This window comes from Triturus cristatus, chromosome 7 (genome assembly GCF_964204655.1).
Source record: "Triturus cristatus chromosome 7, aTriCri1.1, whole genome shotgun sequence".
NCBI classification, from domain to species: Eukaryota; Metazoa; Chordata; class Amphibia; order Caudata; family Salamandridae; genus Triturus; species Triturus cristatus.
In genome coordinates this window covers 866,269,932-866,294,459 of record NC_140590.1, presented here as the reverse complement: position 1 = coordinate 866,294,459, position 24,528 = coordinate 866,269,932, and the positions used below count along the sequence as shown (strand labels likewise).

Here is a 24,528-nt window from a genome sequence, read left to right as displayed (position 1 = left end):
CGCATCTAAACAAGAGTGTTTAAAATGTAGCGGTATGGGACACTACGCAAGAGTCTGTCGGGGCAAATCTCGCTCTAGTGTAGCCAGTGTGCACTGTTCTACACCTGAGGTCAATGAGAATGACAAAATATTGGTAGTCGAGTCTGACACCATAACCGAAGAACAAGAAGACAAGCGAAGGAATAGACCCAAAGCTATGTTCATAATTGATGGTCAAGATGTATGGCTGATGGTTGATATGGGCTCAAAGTACACCATAATTCCCAAAGATCTTTTTGAAGAGAAGTGGGGTGATAGACCACTCCTTCCTAAGGATATTTCCCCAGGGGGATACCAAGAAGAGTTCATTGACATTCTTGGGTACTTTGATGCACACATCACGTTTTCTCATAGACATATTCAAGGAAAGTATATGTGTCTAAATGCGGGCCAGCCATTCTTGGGTGGGAACCAATATGACCTTAGGATTATTGTCAACCCTCGTGCAACCACACAAGTCATGGTCATTGAAGATGAGGGTTTGGATAAAATCCTTGCTGAAGCCGGCAGTGTTTTTAGAGAAGAATTGGGTCAACTCAAAGGATATTGCCATCGCATTTTAATTAAAAAAGGTTCTATTCCTGTTCAGCCCAAGGTTAGGCGTGTCCCTATAGTTGTTAAAGAGGAAGTCAAAGGGCTTATTCATGACATGTTCACAACGGGAGTCATAGAACCTGTAGAGGCTTCTCCATGGATTTCGCCCATTGTTGTCACCAAGAAGGCTGATGGTAAATTTTGCTTCTGTGTGGACTTTAGGTCTTTGAATCAATGTGTAGTCGCTGACATGTTTCCTCTACCAAATATCACAGAATTGGTCACTACTCTAAAGGGTGCTAAGGTGTTCTCAAAACTTGACCTCAGAAGTGCGTACCACCAGATCAATCTGCACAAAGATTCTAAGCATCTCACTGCTTTTATTACACCTCAAGGCACTTACCAGTTTACACGTCTTCCTTTTGGTCTCAATTCTGCGGCCAGTGTTTTACAAAGAATGGTATCCAACATTTTTGAGGGAGTAGGTAATACCATTTATTTCCAAGACGATATCTTAGTATATGGTCAGTCAGTCGAACAACACAATGTTACTCTCAAGGTTGTTCTAGACAAATTGTCTGCAGCAGGTCTCACACTCCGCAAGGAGAAATGCAAGTTCTTAGTTGATCAAATTGACTATTTAGGTTATACCATCAGTGCTTCTGGTGTTAAACCCAAGAGAGACTTGTGCAATGCCATTCAATCAGCTCCTCATCCCAAGGATAAAGACCAGCTACGTTCTCTTATGGGACTTATTGACTATTACTCAAAGTTTGTTAAATATTTCTCAGACAAAACATCCTGTATGCGTTCTTTACTCAAGCGGGGGGGTGAGCTTTTTTAATGGGGTGCTCAGCAACAAGAATGTTTTGATTGTATCAAAAAAGAAATTTGCAATGCCAATGTACTATCTCCTTTTGATGTAAATAACAAGTCTATTTTAACTGTGGATGCAGCGCTACAGGCTTGGGAGCTATGTTATCACAGTCCAAAGGTGAGTCTGAATGTACTGTTGCCTTCGCTTCCAGAACACTGACCGATGCCGAGAAAAACTATTCGGTCATCGAGAGGGAAGCGTTGGCAGCATCTTGGGCTGTGGAATATTTTAGAACATATTTGTGGAGCATGAAATTTCTCCTAAGAACTGATCATAAACCCTTAGTCAAAGTTCTTTCCCCTGGTGGTACTGGGAAAGGGTCAGCAAGACTTGCCAAGCTTGCATCAAAACTTCAGGAGTTTCAATACTTGATTGAATACATTCAGGGGTGGAAGAATGTTCAGGCCGACTGCCTTTCTAGAATGTCTCCGGACTGGCGAACAGTTCTTGATCCATGTACTGCTTTGTGTGCTGATGACATTGCTGTGGCTTCAATTGAAGATGCTGTATTTGTAGGTGAGGGTGCTTTTAAGGCCTGTGATTGGGAACGTGAAATGAGTATTGATCACACCCTACAGGAAGTCATCAAACTTTTAAAATTGAGTTCCAGGAGGGAAAGTTGTGTCTCAGTTTCTGTCCGACCTTATGTCAAAGTACTTGATGATCTTTCGCTTAATAATAACAATGTCTTAGTCAAAGGTGAAAAATGTATCCTTCCTTTTGACATCAGAAAGAAACTTTTAGCATTAGTGCATGAAGGTCATCTCAGTCAGACTCTCACACAACGCCGTCTCACTTCTGGTGGCCAGGTATTGATTCTCAAGTGGTTGAGTGGGAGGAAAGTTGTTCAATTTGTAAAGAAGGTGAAAAGTGACTTAAAATAGGTCCTAAATCGAGTGATGCACACATACAGAACCCTGGTTTACCCTGGCATAGCATCTTTCTTGATTTTATTGGTCCTATGTGGGAGCTACATGAAAAAGACAGATTTGCCATTGTTGTAGTTGATGTCTTTTCTAAGTGGTGGTAGTTGAATTCACCAATCATGTCACTACTGAGAACACCATTAAATTATTGGGCAATCTATTCAAAGATGAGGGTATTCCCTGTGTTCTCATCACTGACAACGGCACCCAACTTGTCTCCAAGGAGATGCAAACTTTTCTCAAGAGTTGTGGTGTCTCTCATCATCGCACTTCACTATACAATCCTCAAGGCAAGGGCATGTGCGAGAGAGCTAACAAAGTAGTCAAAGAAATCATGCAAATGGCCTTCGCCAATGGGTCAGTGGTACGGAAAATGGTCAACAAAATGTGTTGGGCCTATCGGACCACTCCCCTTGTTGATGGTCAATCTTCCCCTTTCCAACTTATGAGAGGGCAGGCTCCCGGCTCGAAACTTGTTCCTTCTTGGATGAAGCAAGTTGTCACATTGCAAGGGAGATTCTCTGACCTGCCGTTTTCCTCAAACTCATCTCGTCCTTTCAAGGTGGGTGATCTAGTCAAGATCAAAAGCGGTAGGGTGGGGCGAGGGTTGTCAAAGTTCAAGGGGCCCTTCACTGTAAAAAAAGTGCTTGATCATTGTGTTATTCTTAATAGTGAGTGTTGGAATTTCAGACGGGTTGTCTTATATCAAAGAGGGGTTGCAATTTCACCACAGGACAAGCCCACCAGTTCCTTGAGCAGTAGTGGTAATCACCTAGCTCAAACTCCTGAGGAAGCTACTTCTTCGGCCTCGTTGAGTGGAGATCGTGATGGTGGGTGTGGTGATTCTCTCATGTCCGGGAGTCACTCAGTACATGCGTCAGACCCTGTTTCAGACAGGGTTGTTCCTGCTCGTGCTTTTAGGTACCGCAGACCACCAGTTTATCTGCAAGACTTTATTTGCTAAATTATGTCTATCTGTTTTAATTTTGTTTTGTTTCTTAGGTTCTCACTTTCTTGTTTTTTTTTCTTCATTTTTGTTAACATTGGAAAGGAAGAAGATGTGTAGTACATAAGTCACTTGAGTTATATTTCTAGTCTTTCTAGAATGCTATCACATGACTTGTATTCCACCAAAATGCTCTTATGTTTCTGTTCTATGTTTACTCTCAAGTAAGGGTTCTATTCCACTGCAGTTGCTTGTAGCCTCCATGGAGAAGAGTTCGCTCTTGTCTCTTCTTGTATACTTTAATAAAGGACTTCTCAACTTACCGGGTGTTCCATGCAACTTCCTTTACCACAACTGTGCAACAATGTTTGTTGGTGCCCCTCAATGACCACCTCTGCCACGGATTCCCTCGCTACCACCCTTTAACAGTAGCCCTCAAGTCTCCATAACCACACTCTCTCCCAGATGCATTTAAAATGATTTACAGTGCCACTCATACCAGTGTAGGGTGTCAGAGCACTTTACATCATACACATTACACAGAGGCAATCAATTATACTGTGTAAATCACTGTATAAGAAATGTTACATAAGACAAAAGACTACAAGGTGCAGGAGTCACATGACACCATACTAGTAGGCAGTATAGTTTAATAGTGATTGGTCTGAAGAAACACAAATCCAGGATTTTAAAATGTAGTACCATGGTTGGTGGTTCTCTTTATTAATCAGAATTGATTTCAATCCAAATGAACACTTTTTGCAACATTAGTATAATCAAAGACTGGGGGGGAAATAACACTCTAATTTATACCTTGCAGTTTGCATGCAGCTCTTAAATGGCAGATAATAACTCACTCTTCTATGTTAGGTTTTTTAACTTATAAACTGCAAGTAACAAAAGGATCTCTCTGAAAAAAAGCAGTAAGGCACTGACCTATTTACATTATGTGCACTTTGTGATCTGCATGGTACATGTTCTTGCAGCAGGCACATTAACCCCTCTGCGCCATCTTTCCATGAGTCAAAACTTTCACCAGACAAAACTCCGATCTCTCTCTAGGAAGAACATTCATCACCGGAGTTATGACATGGCACCTCCACCCAAAGTCAGCGCCCGGTGCAGTCACGCCGGTCGCACTGCCCTAGAGCGAGACCTTCTCAAGGGTCCTGAGACCTCAGTGACAGAGTTACTGTTGCTCTAGGGTATGCTGCTTCCTGGGCCTGCCCGCAAGACTGGAGGTGAACTTCATGGATTGTGGTAGACAGGCCTTCAAGGTTAACCCACACTTTCCACTGCTAGGATCCACCTGCTGGTGCTAAGACACCAAGGCTTCTAAGGTCTTACAGGTCCTTCTAACGTCTAGCATGGAAATGTGCTCCCTGAGCAGAGTGGTCTGGGGGACAGGTCATGAAGGCTGAACCTGGTTCCCCAGTTCCAAATTTGGCAGCTCTGACCATAGTGCCACATCCTCCCCCCCAATGAACACAATACTGCCCCACTGAGAGAAACTCGCACTGCCTTCAACTACAACCCAATTGTTCCCCGCTATAAACACCTGGATGCTACTCAATTCAAATCACGCACTAGACAAGAGCAATATGGTGCCTAAAACAAAAGTAACAACATACTGGAAAAAGCAAACACTCATAGGGAATGCAAGATAAAGTAAAGCATGTGAAATGTATGCAGGAACAACATGGTTACCTTAACGCTTTTACACTCACTATTCAGAAATCAGTGAGTGCTTTTGCCTGAAAAGTTAAGGACATGATTACAGGGCCCAGAAGGGACTCATTTCAATATCCATTGCTGATATCCTTACAAAACATAAGCAGTATGGTTTAAAAAGACCACTCCCATGAACACAGAGCCGCTGTACACATTTTGTATTCCAATCCACCCATCAATCAGGCATTGCAGTACATCCAGGATTGGTGCACTTCCCCACCCGGGGAAAACAAAGAAAGACAACAAAACAAGAGTAGCCTTCACTGGCAAACTCTGTAAAGTGGTAGTAATGTGTTTGGGTGTGATTAAAATCAATCTAGCTACTTTGCAACCACTCTGTCTTGCTTTATTTAATTATTATTATTTTTTCTTCATATTTTGAACCTTTTTTTCCCGAGACTACACTTTGGAATTGAAAAATATCAGAAAAAAACATTTCCAGCAAAAGTGTTTTTCTTTTTTGGATCCATTTCACAGGGTAACAAATAAACGAAAGCAGGAAAGAGAGGGTGAGAACCATTGCTTGAGTCATGGTTTTCAGTAAGTGAGAAGGAACTAGACAGAAAGAAAGGGAATAAGAGGAAGAAAGAGAGAAGGGAGGGGGGCAGCTGCCAGCGGGAGAAAAGAAGTGGACACTGTCCTTGTCTTCTCTGGGCAAGAAGGAAAAGCCAGAGTCCTTTTGTTTCTCTGCCCACCCGCCTGTCCGCAAACACCCTAGAACACTGAGCCTTATCTGTAGGCTTTGACTATTTCTGCCGCCCTGGGACGCATGTTTAAAATAAAAAAAAGTTGGGGAACAGACTCTATTGATTTAATGGAGTGGCACACTGTGCCCTGCCGATCCTGCCCACTTCGACCACTGATGTAGGAGGTGTTAGCCACAAGGTAAGACAAATGTTCACTATTCACCAATGAAAGCCATGGAATTAGTAGAGGCAGACCAAGACCAAAGAAAAAGCGGTGGGCATGTTCAAAGCCCACAGAGGGATTATAGCATGCCTCACAGAGGAGCGCATGCACAATGACTCTAGGCTCAACCCAAAAAGTGGATTTACTGACACAGAAGGGCGAACGGACACTTTCTTTGACTAAATATATATTCAGGGTGACTCATTGGAGGTTTCAGGAGGACGTGCGGAGAATTATGGAAATGACATACACATGGCCCTTAACGGAGAGATTGCAAGTTTCAACTCTGGTAAGACCTACTCAGCTTTTCATCTGTATCAGGTCAAACAAAAAAATTGGCATGAATAACATTACACTGGGTGGGGAGGGTAGAAAGAAAAATAATAAGTGTTTTGCAGAGCCGCGAAACGGCTGTGCGACTTGTGTGACCAATACCGTCTGCCAGTCAAAGCCATATAGCGAATGTCAGGTTGCAGTCTCTAGTTTTAGGAGACTATTACTCGTGCAAAGAGGCATTTTCTAATATTTCTATTATTACATGGACTGAGCGACCTTTATTTTAATCACAATGAAGTGTCACTAAAAGTGCCACACATATGGCCCTGAAATGTTACACATAAGCACACCCAAAACAAGAAAATGTCACACATAGACAAACTAAAAACTGGGCAGCTATGTACAGAAGATGTTATATAAAGATCTACTTAAGAATCGTGTTTGAACCTTTGCAGAGTGTTAAGAACGTGAACAGATGGTCGGTATTTTTCTCTTGGAAAGATGGTAACCTCACATGCACATAGAGAAAGTTACTTTGCCTGCTGCCACGTGTGTAAATGCCATCAGGGTGAACAGTGGATAAAGGGTTTACATTCATTCTGTCATCTGGGTTAATCCCTAAACTAACTGGCTTCATATGGAAAGCTCTGTCAAGAGCACAATTGTAAGTTTCCTACTTGTTCGCCATATTTACTCCATCGAAACAGGCTAGAATGAGGCTCGTCCGAGCTGTAAGCATGGAGGCTTGCTTAAAACTTTCTTGTTCACCGAAGCAGAACGAAAAGTAGGTCAAATTATAATTGCACGTTTAAAACCAAACACATTTTCGATGTTAGTGTGGTGAGGAAGAATGAACACGTTTACCGAAAAATATTATCGATATGTTGGTGTGTTTTAGTTATTAACATACGATTGGATGATAGCAACGTATTAGAATAAAATGTTTTATTTATTTTTATTTTTTACTATTGAAAACGTTATTCATGTCTTCGTGATTGAAAATCACAGTAGTATAAGATGGCCGCCGCATTTATGCTTTCTTCTCGAAAGACTAATCTGGAGTGGTCTGAAGTCCGTCTTTGATGGCCTATCTGATTTTGTCAACCTTTGGCTTGGATGGGTTCAGGCAACACTTGTCCTGGGTGAGTACTAGTAGTGTAGAGTTGTGGGTTTCTGACTGCGCTGCTCTTGGGATCCCTGTTAATCGGTAACATATGAATGCAGATGCTGGGTCGTTTAAGGTTTTTTTTAATGTTCAGGATTTAGGTGCTGGTTTATTGCTCTCCCCTTTCAGAATAACGTAGCTAATTTGGAGTTCAAGTAAAGGCAAAAAAGTGGGGTTCAAATCAGAAACATTTGTATTAGTAATGTAAGGGCGTTGTAGTTCATGTCAGGCTGATATTTTTGTAGGGAGCAAGGACGATTCACCTATTAGAGTTTAAATAGGGAGCAATTGTGGGAATTAAACACGCCTTTCGGTTAAACTTCGGTTACTGTAACAGTATTAGCAGTGCTTGATTTGTAAAGAAATACGTGCCAGGACGCTCGTCAGGAGCCCACTCGAGCTTGCACCACACATTGTCCCTCCCAGCGCTTTCAATGACAGTACCCACACAACTACTAATCAACTCATTCCTACAAGGGTGACAACTCAGACTATTTCAGGCCCCCAGAGCTATAAGAATGACTTGGGCGGCACTAATAGTAATTTTTATGTAGATTGAATAATGAACCAACTGTTGTTGTCCTCTCTAAATTAGCCAGACAGTGCCACCTTGTGGCAGACTGTCAAGCACGGTGTTGACCAGTGCCGTGCGGAGCTCAAATTAAGCCAGAGTACTAGGTAGAATGGTAGATATGGCATTCATATAAAGTATGTACTTCTGCACTGCAGAACCAACACGTTTCCCACTCATGCTCGAGTATGCTGCGATTTGTAGAGATTTGTATTCATTATAAAACCAGGACTACAAATCCCCGATTTCTAAGAAAATCCCTCAACTGTTTGGCTGTATTAGACATGGAACTATTTAACTTACGAGCTCTGCTTCTGCCTATGCCAAGGCAAAAATAGTGGTAGTAATAATACCCTATGCCACATATTATCAGATCGCTTAACTGTCTGTTGTTGAAAGACCTATTGTGGATAATACCAATACATACAGTGAACATTTGGCCAGCCCATTGGTTGGCTTTCTTGTCAATCTCATTTGCTTCCTTATTAAATGGCATATCTTCCTCTTCTAGTTGTTCCTTTCAAGGAGTGTAGCTGCTTTACCACCTTTTTGATTGACTCACTTGTATCCTTCCACTGCTTGCATTCTAAGAAGTGTTAGATAGCACTATGGCCTGAGACATTTGTTCAATGAAGTGAGAGTCGGAAGAAGTTAAGGAGAAAATTGTTAGATTTAACCAGATGTAATGGTCAAAGTTCTTAGAGTAGTGTTTTGACTTTTCACTGCTGTAGCAAATGTGCGAGTTATGAAGCAGTATTTTATCACAAAAATTCTACCCACCATTTTCAAGTCTTCTGTGTATATGAGTGCTTTTATAATACTCTACAAGTTTTGACTAAACATCGTTATCATGTGCTTGATTGGGAGGAACTTGGACCCGAAATTCCCAATACAAGTTTGTTTCTGCAATAAAAAAGATAGGCCCACATATAAAAACAACTGGCTTTTTTAAATTACCAAACATTAGGGAGCAGATCAAGGACTGTTTGGGGGTTTATTTAAAGAGTTTATTCATTATGGATGCACGTGACTGAAGATGCTTATTTTGAATAAAACACCAAAGTTATCTTGCAAGGTATTTTTAGCCGTAACACTTTGTCATTTAGTGCTGGAATTGGCCTGAAATGTCTGAAAACAGAATTCCTCAAAAAAAGCTTATGACAGGATATGACCGGATAAAAATGTTTTTATTGAGTTCAGTGGGGACCCCAGGAGTATCCCAGCAGGAGAGCCCACGATCCAGCAAAGAAGATATCTAAGTGTCCATAATAGCAGAGAGAAACATGCCTTCCCAAAGGTGTGCTAGTCATCTCCTATAGTCAACTACGTAGCACACATTCCTCAAGTTAACCCTGTCCTCTGTGTTTAAAGATTAGAACTGTATAAACCTGTATTCTTTGGTTTGGAGGTTGTAAGCCAGTCTAGCCACATATCTAAATTCATAATTACATGAATTGACAGACACTTCACTAGAACATAGACTCATTTTATATTTTTATTAATGCCAAACAAATATAGTCAGACATAATCCGGATGCGAAGTCTAACAGGTGCTCATCTATCAATAACATACTCTGGTCCTGCCCAAATACAAATCACCTGTCCACATCCAACAGTTTTTATGTACCGTCCCTCAAAATAATGGCACCAGTGGGCACCCAGACTGGCGAGAATTAAACATAGTATGAACGGCCAGTTAGCAATAAGAAACAAAAGAGCGGCACCTGAGCCGCGCACTGTAGAAAACAAGGCGAATCAAACCCCCTCCCCGGCGTGTCACACAGAGCAAAAGTTTACACTAACATCATGGTGTAGCACAACAGTTTACAGCGCAAGTATCATACAATGTATACCAGGAAGTTTGCAGCAACAAGGATATTTACAATCGGGGATGCAATAGCTATAGATAGCCAGGTATAGGAAAATATATTAATCAAGGCAAAACAGCTGGTTCTCCAGCCATGGAGTCCACATCCTGATCAGCATCCGGGGCCTTCAGAAAGACTACCAACCAATGCCTCACAGCCTCCAATGCTTTTTCACTTTGAGCTGCTAGCAAGTTTAAGTCTGATAATGCCCTCACACTCCGCCCACTTATGGAAGTCTGCTTTCCACCGCTGAATACTGGGGCTTCTCTTGGATTTCCAATTTACTGTAATATTTCTTTTGGCCAATACAAGGCCCAGATCCAAAAATGTGCTAGTGATCTTGTTTTTGGATGTGTGGGGGAACCAGTGCAGCAGACAAGGGCCTATAGCGGGTTCTATCTCTCTCTCGGTAATGTCGCACAACAGCGTAACCACCTCCTCCCAAGCTGGGAGCAATCCCACATCATGTGGCGGAAATCCGTATCCTCCGTGTTGCATCGTGGGCACAGCGCTGTGTGTTTGCCGAAGTATGTGTTAATCTTGGCTGGGGTAAGGAAAGCTCTATGTAATATTAAAAAAAAATGCACCAGCTGGAATCCAGCATTCCGAGAGTATTCCAACGCCCGTTCAACCAGTTCGGCCCACACCTTCTCAGGGATCTCCTCACCTAAGTCCCCCTCCTACTTCTGTCGCAGTACCGACAACGGAGTCAGCGCCTCGCGCATCATGCGCCTATAGAGACAGGTAGCTGCCTTAAAGGTGCCTGCCGCTAGTACTACATACTGACAAGCCATGCAGGTCCGCGGCTCAGACAGCCCTTCTCTCCAGTGCTTTTGAATGGACGCGACGAGGGCTGAATGAAGCAGAAAGTCCCCGTGAGGTAGATCGTACCTATCCTGCAATGCATCGAAGGGAAGGAGAGTGCCATCCTCATACAGGCTCCTTAAGGTAGACAGGCCCCTCTCACCCCAGGCAGTCAGCGCAGTCGTTGCCCCCGTGCGGTAGAGCAGTACACATGGCCAAAGGGATCTCAGGTGCGTACGTGCATGCAATCCGCGCTCTCCGCTGGCTTCTGTTCGAACACAGCCAAAATGTCCATAGCTCACCAGTGAGTGCTTTGAGACACAATGGCAGCTGCAAGATAATACGAGACAACACCTGCCCTGAGACCTGTCCATCTCCCCGCTCATCCGGCCCCAGAAAATCCAGCACTACTTCTTGGGTAAGCCAATGTAATTGGGCGGCTAAATAATACGTCTCGAAGTCGGGCACTGGCAGGCCACCGTCTACCTTCGGTCTCCCTAAAACATAGACTCATGTTGGATAACACTTTCCTGTGTGTCCTTAATAGAATCATGGGTGCCTTAAGAAATGTTTTGAAAATCGACATTATTTTAGGACTAACCATGAACATTGTTTTTCACTAAGAATACCATGTGTCTCACAGGTTTAAAACAACATTTCTAGAATATTGTATTTCCTGACTACTCTGTCATCTGCAATATCTCTTGCAGAAGGACATTTAAAATAGCAACTTTGGAGGCCATGAGTCCGTGGTAGAATGTTACGGAAATCATGTCTCTGTACCAGCTTCATGCTTGATGTCTTTCACCCACCTTGTTGAATAGGATGAAATCCGGGAAAACATTTTCTGACCGATGTGTGTTGCTGAACTATATACAGCAGTCTTAGATCACGTCTTTGCCTCATATTCGCGTAGGTAGCACTCCAAACAAAGGTTACTGTTGTTAGTGACACTAGAATTAAAACAAATACCATGACTAGTATTGCACTATGTTCTGCAAGCAAATCGAAAAACTATACATTCTTGGCAAAACCTCCTACAATTTCAATTCAGAACCTTACGTCTGAAACCCTCTTAACATAAAATCAATCCTAGCAAGCTTGTCTGGCAGTTGCCTCAAGATCAGCTCAGCTTTATCCGGCCAACCTTAAAAAGATCAAAAACAATTTCCCATATGCTGGAATTCTTGCCACCAGCTGGTTTTTAACAACTTGACCTCCATAAGGAGTGTGCAAACCAATGGGTGTGAGTCAGCTGATTTACCATTCACAAGCTCATGTCCTGCCTAAATTGTACTTTTGATGGGGTTCCCTGATCACCCGGCTTTGTCTTCTCTTCCCACTTGCGACAAGGAATTAATAATGTTCACTGCAGATTCTGACAAAGGGTTGTGATTGCTCTCCAACATTAATGAGTCTCAGCATGCCAGACTGATATGTGAGCCTGGGGCTCAGGATTGTCTAAAGAATTGGTCAGTCTTTGGCAGAGGTCCCATGATAGAATACCTAGCCCAGAAATTCTTCAGGTTTCCAACTGCAGAAGGCCTATAACCACTAGATTAGGTGTACCTGATGCGCTTTTGAGGATCTCATTCCGAACAAGGAGGCAATCTCAAGAGTTGTGAAGAAGTCCTGGCTACCATCCTTTAGCTGATTATAGAGAAGACGTTGACACCATAGACGCCAAGTCTGCCAAGTGGAATTGGGGAAAGGCTGGAAGGTGTAGCTCACTCCTGGAGTTCATGATTGGAGTAAATGGTCTGTAACCAGAGTCAAAGCTTTGGCCTCTGTTTGCAAAAATCCAGCAACTGTACATTTAGCCATGATGCAAAGATTCTGCAGCAGGTCCCAAGTAGCTCAACAGCCTCTCTAAGAACTTACCATCCAGTTGTCATTCGCTGCCACTGCCATCCCACAGCTATGTTGATTTCTACTCTGCTCTCTTAGTTTATAGTTTTGAAGGCAGGTGATAGGCCCAGAAGTATCAGGAGGCAGGGGTCAACTTTGTCCTTAAGGAGGGCACATCCTTGACTTGTAAGTTGGCTACTTCAGTGCCGCAGCAAGATCAGAAGTGGGTTTTTATTGATGTGACCTGAAGATTGTGTGTAGATTGCCTTTTCAATTATCTTTACAATAAAGGGTTAAGGGATGGTAGTTGGCAAGGTCATCTGGTCAAGGATGGGTTTCTTAAGTGTGGCCCATAAGATGTGGCCCATCTTTAGGGTTTCCTAGAAGATTACTTGGAAGATGGAGGCATTGACGATGGTGAGTAAGGGTGAGGGTGCTTTTCCGAAGAGGGCTTTGATGTAGAATTGTGGTGAGGTATATTTTTTTGTAAGTGGTGACTTTAAGGGATTTACATTTTTTGGCATAAATTCTACTCTCACCAAGTACTGCACAAAATACTGTCCTGGGGCATACATAAACGTTAAACAGTGAGCAGGAGACGGATGATCCTGAAATGGTGGTTGAGGACGATGCCAGAGACCCAATATTTATTTGTTAGCTGCACTTAAAAAGAAAGGTTTAGATCCACTCAACATCATAGCCAGAAACAGGTTCTTTTACATTTCCCAGTAGAATGGCCTGGTATACTTTGCTGCGTGTGACAGAGATGTCAAGCATTATTATGGCATATTTTGTCTTACTCCTGGGAGAGGAGCTCATCTAGATTCTCTTAAGGAGAAGATGATTACACTCATCGTATTCATGAAGTTGTCTTGGAATTTTCCTGTCCTAGGGTAGGTTAGAGATCAGCTAGTATCCAGGATTGGTGTGCCTAGATTAGGCTAGATATCAGCGGATACCCAGCATCTGTGGGTCTAAAGTATGTTAGAACTCCTATCTAGTGTCTTGGGATCTGTTTAATTGATTCATGAGAGGCATGGAACTGACACGTCATAGGACAGAAAATAGCTCCATGTAGATAGAAAGGCATTTACCGGTGGTTGAAATGTCCTACGTAAGTGACTGAAGAAATTGCCTCATTCATTAAGTCAGGCAAACCTCCATTGCTCTTAGGCATTTTAGCCTTGCGCGCTTCTCTTGAGACATTCGACTCCAGGTGTTTGAATCTGATGAAAAAAGAATATGCAATGGAGTTGTGGTGGTGGTAGACTTGACATGAAGATTCTGGGTTGAAGATGATATTGTAGATTTTTATTATATTGTACTCGTGAAAAAAACAATGGTCCTCACAGTGTAGCTAGAAAGGACAGGGATGTGTGGATTATAACATTGTAATATTTTTCAGCTCCAAAAAGGTTATGACCAGCACTTGCAGGGAAGATTTATCCTTTTAATTGATTTTTTGTGCACAACCTAACAAACGCGTTTCGGCAAAAGCGCCTCTTTCGATGTCGAAAAAAGCGCTTTGCCAAAACGCTTTTTATTTGGTCACAAATCGTCAATTAAAAGGATAATTCTTCCCCGCGAGTGCTGGTGATAACTTTTTTGGAGCTGGATAATGTGTGTATGCCTGCGCACGACACAGCACCCGATCACGAGTGCTGAAGCAATGAAACGTGTCTGTTCGTCTTTATTTGTTTTTTCATTTTTAGGTAGCTAATCTCAAACGAGATGATCTACTTCTCCCTAAAGATTAAAAAAACAAATAGACGAACAGACACGTTTCATCACTACTTACCATAATCAAGCGTGGTAGGTGATTATCCTTCACTCACATTTAGAAAAGCCAAATCTCTAAGAGACTCATTAAGTACAAGTGCTATCGAAGAAGTGAGAAAAGCAAATGTGGTGCAAGGCTTTTTTATTTGCAATAAATGCAAAGCCTGGAAATATAGTCAAGAGTTGCAAATCAGTAAAAATATGTAATGAGAAACCAGCATTTAAAATTTTGAAATATTTAACCTGTGACACAGAGTACGTGGTTTATGCATTAAAAGGTCCTGCAACCAATTTTACATTGGAAGTACCACCCATAGGGCTAAAAAGAGGATTTTGGAGCACTTACGTGCTATTAACAAAAATGACAAGCAATACCCAGTAGCCCGCCATTTTAGCTTGGAACATAACCAGAATGCCAATCTTCTGAAATTCTGTGTCCTTGATTGTATACCCCAGAGAGAGAGGGGGGGGGGGAGGCAATCGGACATTAGAATTAAGAAAATTAGAGTCGCGGCTGATCATCAAGTAGAACACCAGGTTGAGTATAAAGAGAATCGTCACGCAATAGATTATTTTTTAACAAAAACGTTATTTAATGCGTAAACCATATGTTTATGATGTTATACAGGAAATGAACACTTTCTTTAACCCCTTGGGTGCTCATGACGAGCTGGGCATGGCACACAGTGGTTGTGTGCTCATGACGAGTCCAGCTCGTCATGACACCCAGCACCGGAAATCCCTTAAGCCTCGGAAGCAGGGAAAGAGCTTCCCCAGCTCCTGAGGGCCCCCACCCCCTGTTTCCCTGAAATGACTATCTTCGCGCTGATGTCATTACAGTGAAACCGAAACTGAAATGATCCAAGAGGCTCATTTCAGTTTGTTTCTACGTGATAGCCCCTTGAGCACGTAGAAACTCAGGAGAGGTATCGTTGGAAAGGGGAGAATCTCCCCTTTCCAATGGTACCCCTCCCTAGTGCATCCCTGCTTGGGGATCGCCCCAGGAGAGTGATCCCCAATCAGGGATCCACCCACTAGTCACCAGGGAGGGGGGAGCGGCCCCTTGGACAAGGGCCTTTGCTCCCCCCATAAAAATGTTGGCATAAGTAGTCTTTCTGCCCCCCCTGGGGGGTAGATGGGGGCAGTAGCCCCCAATCTACCCCCCTGGGGGGGGTAGAAAGCCCACTAGACAACAGGGATTTTTATGGGAGATTTATTAGAGATGGGGGCTGCCCGAAACAGGCACGCCAATGTCCCCACCCCTGCCACCATTACAGCCTTTCTGCCACTCCTGGGGGGCAGAAAGCAAACTTGACGGCAGGGATTTTTTTTCTGCGCAATCTTTTTAGGGTGGGGCTGCCCGAAACAGGCACGCCAATGCCCCCACCCCCGCCACCATTACAGCCTCCAATCTGTCCCCCCGAGGGGGGGGGTAAAAAGCCCACTAGACACCAGGGTTATTTTGGGGCAAATTTGAATTAGGGTGGGGGCTTCCCAAAACAGGCATGTCCATGCCCCCACCTCCTCCCCCGCAAAAATTGCAGCCTTTCTGCCCCCCCGGGGAGCAGATGGGGCAGTAGACCCTAATCTGCCCCCCCCCCCCGGGCGGGCAAAACGCCCACTAGTCACCAGGGATTTTTTTTAGGCAAATTTGAATTAGGGTGGGGGCTGCCCAAAACAGGCGTGCCCATGCCCTCACCCCCTCCGCCACAAAAATTACAGTTTTCCTGCCCCCCGGGGGACAAAAAGCCCAGTAGACGCCAGGGATTTTTTGGGCAAATTTTAATTAGGGTGGGGGCATTGGCATGCCCGTTTTGGGCAGCCCCCACCCTAATAAAAATTAGCCCAAAAACTCCCTGGCGTCTAGTGGACTTTCAGCCCCCAATCTGTCCCGAGGAGGGGGGGGGGGGGGGGGGGGGGGAGAAAGCCCTCTAGGCGCCAGGGTTTTTTTAGGGGCAAATTTGAATTAGAGTGGGGCAGCCCAAAACGGGCATGCCCATGCCTCCACCCCCGCAAAAATTACAGCCTTCCTGCCCCCCCAGGGGGCAGATGGGGTAGTAGCCCCCAATCTGCCTCCCCGGGGGGGGGGGGTGGCAAAAGGCCCACTAGACGCCAGGGATTTTTTGGGGCAACTTTTTATTAGGGTGAGGGCATTGGCATGCCCGTTTTTGACAACCCCCACCCTAATTAAAATTTGCTCAAAAAAATCCCTGGTGTCTAGTAGGCTTTCTGCCCCCCCGGGGGGCTGATGGGGGCAGTAGCCCCCAATCTGTTCCCCCTGGGGGGGGGGGGTCCACTTGACGGCAGGGATTATTTTTTGCGCAATGTTTTTTAGGGTGTGGCTGCCAGAAACGGGTATGCCAATGCCCCCACCTGCAACAATTACAGCCTGTCTGCCCCCCCTGGGGGGAAGATGGGGGCAAAAAGCCCACTAGACGCCAACGATTATGCTGGCTTTTTTATGTGTGGGGTGAATGCCCCCACCCCCCAAAACAATAGCCACAGTGTTTCTGCACCCCTTGGGGGCATATCAGGGCTTCCCCAATCTCCCGATATCCCCCCCCAGGGCGACAGAAAGCAGACTAGGCACGGATTTGTTTTTAGCAATATGCCTACCTGTCGATTTTGGGCCCTAGCGCAGCCGGCACATAGGGAAATCTAGCAAACCTGTACATTTTTACAAACTAGACACCCAGGGGAATCCAGGATGGGATAACTTGACTGGCTCTCACCAGGTTCTGTTACCCAGAATCCCTTGCAAACCTAAACATTTGTTTAAAAAAACAAATTTTCCTCACATTTCTGTGGTGGAAAGTTCTGGAATCTGCGTGGATCCACAAAATTCCACCCACCCCGCGTTCTCCAAAGTCTTCCAAGAAAAATGGTACCTCACTTGCGTGGGTAGGCCTAGTGCCCGCGACCGGAAACGGTCCAAAATGCAACGTGGACACAAAATTTTCACAGTAAAAACTGACCCTTTTTTTGCAAAGTGCCTAGCTGTAGATTTTGAATCCTAGCTCTGCTGGCACCTAGGCAAATCTAGCAAACCTATACATGTTTGAGAACTAGACACTCGTGGGAATCCAGGATGGGGTGACTTGACTGGTTCTCACCAAGTTCTGTTACCCAGAATCCCTTGCAAACCTAATAAGTTGTCCAAAGAAAACACATTTTCCTCACATTTCTGTGGTGGAAAGTTCTGGAATCTGCGTGGATCCACAAAATTCAAAAAAGGAACAAAATGAGGGGGTTCATTTTGCCATAGAAATTATGATTAGTGCTGCAGAAAGAAAAATGAGGGCACATTTTCAGTGACTTCTCAAATCCTCTTCTATTTCATTAAAACATTCTGACATGCAGACTGAAACATGCACTTTCAATACCAGCAGCAGACTTCCCTGGTGAGCAGTAGCTTTACTACAGTGATCTAATGAGCAACTAGAGTGCTAACATTCTGAATTTATGGCAAATGTGTGACACATCTGAATGCCTTCTTGATGGAACCAAAGTAAAAAACTGAAAGTATTTCCTACTGCGGAGACTGTAGTAAATGAGGAAATTAGGAAACTTCATAACAAATAAGTCTCCCAAAATGGCCACCAGAGACAAAAGAGCCCAAATGTAGCCCAAATATCACCCAGGTGTAGCCCAAGTATAGCCCAATGACAGAAGTGTGCAAAACACTTATTTTTTGTGTTTTTGCAGTTTAATATAGTGCAGACTTGTCAGGTATTGGAATGCTTTACATGAGCATTGGTTACATCACACAAGATCAAATTCATTTTGGTTGTAGACAGGGGGGAGACTAAGTGATTTGACCAGAATCACAGAATGTCGAGCTGAAGCAGAAACTCCAACCTGGTTCCCCAGTTGCAAAGTCTGCAGCTCTGGAAGTAACACCACATCCTTTCCCCTAGGTGCAACATTTAATCAAGTGGTCAACTGGATAAAAAAACATAAAGATAACAAATAATTTAAAAGTGCTTTGTCGCTATTTGAAAACTCAGAAAATATGTCCTCATTTTAGTTTTTAGAGCACTAACCATAATTCTGATGCAAATAAGACCCTCTCATATATGTAATTTCTAGCGGAAATGCTCTAGGTATTACAGTTTTGATCACATCAAGATGACGTCAGGCGTTCCACACTTTTGTAATAAATATAGAATGTTAGCAAACTAGTTGGTCATTAGGATACTGTTGAGAGGCAGAGGCCAGGGGCACGGACTCTGAAAATTGAAGGCAGGTAGTAGGTGTGAGAAGTTGGCCTGATGTATGATGTCACTAGTTATAGTGTACACCTTATATCAGTCCAAATACCCTTATGGTGATTGGTTGTAAAGTCAACCTTATAGACCAGCTATCCTAGTGGTAGCATGGACAAGAGCAGTCTTAGGCTAAACTCTGTATGGCATGTGAAGCCAGCTGTGATACCATATATAATCCCTTGAATACCAAATGAAAGGACACCACAACAGATATATATATAAAATAAAGTGTATTTATTCTAAGCAAACCCTCAGCACTCTTTATGAGTTTAGAGGTAAGTACAACACAGTCTTATTAATGCATACAGTAAGTCACACAGGTAAGTAATACAGTTAGGCCCTAGGGGCCACGCAAACCATATACTAAATAAGTGGTATAAGAACCACTGTCACGGAAATAGAATAGGCCTAGGGAATCGCTGGGGCTACCCTACACTAGCGTTAGTTAGGAAGTGGGAGGCCCACGGGATTCGTGTGCAGAGTGGAAACACTCACGCGTAATGCGTAAAAGTCAATAGCAATGTTACAGTTTAGAAATAGATAGATTTAGGACACTTCCGGAGTAGCTAGGAAGTTGAGACTTGAAAACTAGACACTAGGATAGTCACTATCCTGATGAGCACCGGAGTACCCAAGTTACCTAGCCCACAGGCTGCGGGTGCATAGGGGTGAAGATGCGTCGTTTTCGTCGTCGACTCCTATGGATGCCTGAAGAAAGATGCTGACAGGCAGTCTGTGAAGAGTGTCCGGTGGATCCCAAGGCTGGGATCAAGAAGAGGAGAAACCTGCAAGCAGAGGGGACAGAGTCAAGGTCACTAGCCAGTGACCACGTGGAACCAGGAAGGAACCAGGCGATGTCGTGAAGAGTTGCAGGTGAAGGTGAAGCTTGTCGCTGCAGCCAGGAGGACCAGGAAGCGTCGAGGACGACCAGGACCAGGAAGCGAGCTGTCCCACGAAGGCTCTTGCTGTCGGCGGCGTCGAAGTTGGACTAGGACTCACCAAGCCTTGGCGAGCGGAACCCACGAAGAACAAGGGACTTGCTTCTGGTGCAGACCAGGAAGGTCTGGGGTGCTTCTTCTTTGCAGAGAAGCGGGAGCCAGTCTGGAGGAGCCAAACCAACGCAGAAGATTTCAGGGAGCGTCGTCACAAAGGCCACTAGCCAGCGGGCAAGCAACCGGACAGACGCGGCAAGCAGGAAAATGCTGAAGGGCCCCACGCAGGACTCGTGGAGTGTGGGGGGCTGGTCTTCGGTGCAGATGGTGCTTGGGGTTGGGGCTTCTCAATCCCCGGTGCACAACTTCGAGGGTACCTCAGAAGCTGCGCTGTAAGTTACTAGCCACTTTTCCCAGGTAGCCGGTCCCACGTCGCTCGTCGCCTCCACGGATCTCAGCTCTGCTGCAGATGTGGATGAGGGTCGGAGAAGTCTGGAAATCAAGGCTCTGGTCGGGCTCTGCAGTCGGTTCCTCGTCGAACGTTTCACAAAGCAAAGGGTAGTCACTTGATGGTGCCTGTTTGCACAGGGTAGCCACTCCTTGGCTACAAGGGAGATTCTTCAGTCTTCTTCTTTCGTCGAATGTCGAAGGTCCAGAGTTTCTGTTCAGTTTTGCAGGTTCAGGATAATCTAAAGTCTTGAGGCCCAACTCCCACTCTTATACTAATCTGGGGGGCTGGGATACCTGCTAGGTCACGCCTTATGGGTGGGACCTGGGAGGGGGTGGTTACACCCACTTCCCTTTGTCCAGTTTCGCGCCAGAGCTGGGGCTGGAGTGCCCCAGCGCCGGTTTGAACTGGACTATGCAAGGAACACCTTGTGTGCCCCAGGCATGTCTCATTCCTTTCAGCCCACCCTGCCCCAATACACTAAAGGCTGTCTGGGGAGGTGCTAGCACCTCCCCAAGCAGGAAACCTATTGTCCAGGCCTCCCTGGCTGGGATCACTCCCAGCAGCAGGAGGTCAGACTTGTGTCGTGGCAGCAGCATCCATTTTGTGATGCTGAGGCTTTGGTCAGAGGCTAACAGTTGAAGTATGATTTTAACATGTCTTTCCCTCTAGAAGGGGGGAATAATATCCTCATCACCAGAAATGGTATGGGGGTATTATTCCAAAGTGTTAGACACCTTACACGACATGTTTTGATACAGCCCAACCATAGTTACCATAACCGTTTAAGATTATAAGGCACTTTAAGAGTATATGGTAGGCTATATCATAGAACAGCTATAAGGACATGGTTCCGAAAGCTGCAGACAGGCTCAGCTCATGCTAGAGCACCATCTCACATGTTACCAAGCACTCTGCCTCCAGGATTGTTAAGGCCTGCCATAGGAGTGACTGATAGGTACACATGTGTCTATATATAAGGTAGGTATAGGAATACTACACCTAAGCAAGGGGTGATTACACGACCTTGCCCCAGCTGAGTGATCAGCCAGTTGTGTCTGATTGGAAGGCCAGACCAGGGGTGGCATAATACATGCTGCAGCCCCTGGGAGGCCTAGGGTACACCTATGCCCTGGGTACCTAGGGTACACTGTACAGGGTCCAATAAGGTGATCCTTACCAATTGGTTATGTACCTAGGGTACATGGAGTCCATTTTACAGAGAGAGCAGACAGCCTGAGACCCTGAATGGCAGGATCTCAGGCCAACTAAGTCGAAAAACCAGCTAGACACTAGGCAAAAAGTTGGGGGTAACCATAGTCAGATATCCACCTTCCTACAGGAGGGTGCAGAGGCAACAGTTTGACCACACTGGGCAGGCAGGAAGGGCAGCAGGGGCAACAAACCAACAATACAGGACTGGCAAGAGAGCCTGTGGCAATATAATAGACCATTGTGGGTAGAAGGAAGAGGCAGTGGTAGTACAACCATACATGCCAACAGACCCGATTCAGCCAGGAAACGTCCAATGTTTTTAAGCTCAAATGGGCTTTATTTGATCGCTCTCCTGTCTACAGTCTCCTCTTTTTCAATGTAACTCAAAGGGGAAAATCAATACCCCAGTTTTTTCAAAATCTCCCTCTTACCAAGTTCAAAATGTTCGCAAGTATGGTACATTGGATCATGGAAGGCAGGAGGAATTGGGGTAGGGACATGGACTTGGATAACAGAGGACAGGAGGGACATGGAGAGGTGCACCAAACTGACCCTGCAGGGCAGGCATCAGGGTTTGCAGCAGCACAATACACCACACAGGGCATGCGGGACGGGAGTGCAGCACAACAATCCATAAAAAGCAATAGGGAGGGGACAGGATCATGCACATGGACAACAGAGAACAGAGGGGAAAGAGGCAATGGTAGCTAGCTGACCATAATGGACAGACAGGAGAGAAAGCTGCAGCATAACGGACCATAAAGGGCAGGAGGGACGGATCAGGGGCATTACAATGGAACAGACAAGCCAGGAGGGAGGGAATAGGGGTCTGCACATGGAAACAGAGGGCTGGGGGCAAGGGGGAGGGCAGGAGCAGCAAGATGACCATGGAGGTCCGGCAGGATGGGCACTAGAAGCAAGACACACCATAGAGAGCAACAGTGAGACTACGATGGCATACACACAGACCGTAGAGGGAAGGTGGGAGGGTGTCAGGGGCAGCTAGCTGACCACACAGGGAAGGTGGGAGGGGCCGTGGCAGCACAGAAGACCATGCATGGCAAGCGGGAGGGTTAGTGGCAGCACAATGGCTATGATGGGCAAGAAGGAGGGTGCAGGGGCATGCACAAAGGACCATGGAGGATAGAAGGGAGGGTCAGGACCTGGGTACAGACAAGAGAGTTCAGGGGAAGGGGCCTCACAACAGACCGCACGGGGCAGGCAGGAGGAGCAGTTGCAGCACAACAGACCAGGGAGGGCAGAAGGGTGTGGCAGTAAAATGGACCAAGGAGGACAGGAGGAAGGGAATAGGGGCATGGCATGTGGACAGGCAGGGTGGAGGTGGCAGGGACAGGTCACAGTCATCTGACAATGCTAGGCAGGTGGGAGGGGAGTGGCAGCTCAACAGAACACTCAGAGTAGATAGGAGTGGCAGGTCCATGGAACATAGTGGGCAAAAAGGATGGATCAGGGGCATGCACAAAGACATTGGAGGGCAGGGGAAGGAGAATAGGGGCAGCAAGCTAAGCACAGAGGCTAAGCAGGAGGTCAATGATGCCCCATAGAATTGGGCAATGGAGGGCAGGAGGAGTGGACTGGTACATCATGCTAAATGGAGGGCAGTGACAGCACATCAGACCATGCATGGCAGGAGGGAGGAGGCTAGTCCATGGATTCAGACAACCGAGGATAGGGAGGAGGTGGATGGGGCAGCAAGCTAACTGTTCAGAGAAGGTGGGTATTCGGAACCTTATTGTTTTTAAAATGTGTGTCTGTGCGAACTACTTAAAATATGAACAAGTATGCAGCATAATCTCACTTTTATTCAGGAGGAAGAGGACGTTTGTGATTGTGACTCTGGGCTCACTTGGCAGAAACACCCCCTGACCCTCCACCCCCCATCGCAAAATGTAATGCCCGTGAAAAGGGTAGGTGGACGCAGTGTTATATAGAACATAGTCCTGAGAGCACGATTGAAAATGAAAACTAGATATAGTATATGGTGTAAACTATGCACCAAAAAGTGTGATATAAGATGAACCGGGGCGTGAAATATAATATGCAATACATTGTGCGCAATGACAGATTCTTTGGAGAGCGTGAGATAGCACAGGCACTAGCGCGTGCTATGCGATATGCGCCTTGGAGTGTAATATGCACAGGGCAGTGTTGTGTAACCTAACTAGTCTCTAAAGTTGTAATATAAAATATGTGCTGGGGAGTGTAACGTTGCATATGCACTGTGACAAAAATATGGATCCCAGATTGTAATATGTATGGCATAGCGCTGTGCGTCATAACATAGGCATTGAGGAAGGCACGTTAGATGGGGCAATATAACCTGTGCGAAGGCAAGTGTGGCATGACATATTCACGGGGTGGTGTTACAGTGCACATGGGCTAGAGAGTGTCATAGCATACGCACTAGCTGGTGGAATACAACACAGAGGTGTGTGGCACTCGGCGGGCACTGGTGGGTGTAACACAGCATTGGGCTCAGCCAGGAGCACGCTGTGACTCTCAAGTGAGGTTCGTCTCCTTTCCAGAGAGTAAAATAACAAGTATTACACATCTGGTGGTGGATGTGTGTTTTATTAACCGTGAGGGGGGGTTTCTTGCATAGTTTGGTCGAATTTTTGTCGAATCCCCTTTGAATGGCTTGGTGTGCGTGTGTATTAAATGTGCCCGTCAATAGCTACCCATGTTTGTATAAATAAACTACAAGGGTGTCTACTTGGAGAGTACCCACCGGCGGGGGCGCCGGGATTAGGCATGGTAGGGCGTCAGACACGTCAGAGCTTCACTAGCAGTGTAAATACATTCCACGTGGATTCATTGTATGCGTTGTCGCCTTTTAATGAATATCACGCAAATCGTCATGGTGATAAGTACATACGGTTTGTCCAGCATGTCCTAGGTGTTTTTATAAATATATATATTTTTTAAATAATAAAAAACAAAGGCCGGCCCCGGGGCCATAAATGGCCGGAGGAGGGGGGCAACGCAGCCCCCCTCCTAAAGAATAAAAAAAAAAAAGGCCATGACCCGGGGGTTGGGGTCCCCGGGGCCGATTAAGGCCTTGGGAGGGGGGTCACGCAGCCCCCTTCCAAATGAATTTTTTCAACAAAAAAATTTAGGGTGCAGGCCCTGGGGGATGGGGTCCCCAGGGCCAATAAATTAGAAAAAGAAGGGGGGGCCACACAGCCCTCCTTAATAAAATAAATAAAAGACCGGCATGACCCCGGAGGCCACGCCCCCTCCTTGCAGCACTCTGCAAACACGCCCCCTTGCCAGTTGTAAGTTGGGGAATTAACTCCCCTTCAATACTGAGGATCCCTGAGGGCCAACTAGCCCAACAGGTATCTCCAGTATGCGCCAAGGAGCTGCGTTGCA

The 24,528-nt window shown here is 45.4% G+C and overlaps 2 protein-coding genes across 3 annotated transcripts in view; one reads left to right on the top strand and one right to left on the bottom strand.

The window, feature by feature from the left end:
* The window catches only part of CD14 (CD14 molecule), a 144,624-nt gene that overhangs the window by 100,920 nt on the left and 19,176 nt on the right, over positions 1-24,528 (bottom strand). Inside the window, exon 2 of one of the 2 annotated variants that reach the window (XM_085617810.1) lies at positions 11,458-11,598. The exons of the other annotated variant lie outside the window; for it this stretch is intronic. Within the exon in view, the coding sequence (XP_085473936.1) occupies positions 11,458-11,489 (32 nt within the window). The 5' untranslated portion in view covers positions 11,490-11,598. The remainder of the gene's footprint in view (positions 1-11,457; positions 11,599-24,528) is intronic. 2 annotated transcript variants of the gene reach the window in all.
* The window catches only part of TMCO6 (transmembrane and coiled-coil domains 6), a 167,839-nt gene continuing 150,600 nt past the window's right edge, over positions 7,290-24,528 (top strand). The window contains exon 1 of the mRNA XM_085617809.1: positions 7,290-7,380. Within this exon, the coding sequence (XP_085473935.1) occupies positions 7,321-7,380 (60 nt within the window). The 5' untranslated portion in view covers positions 7,290-7,320. The remainder of the gene's footprint in view (positions 7,381-24,528) is intronic.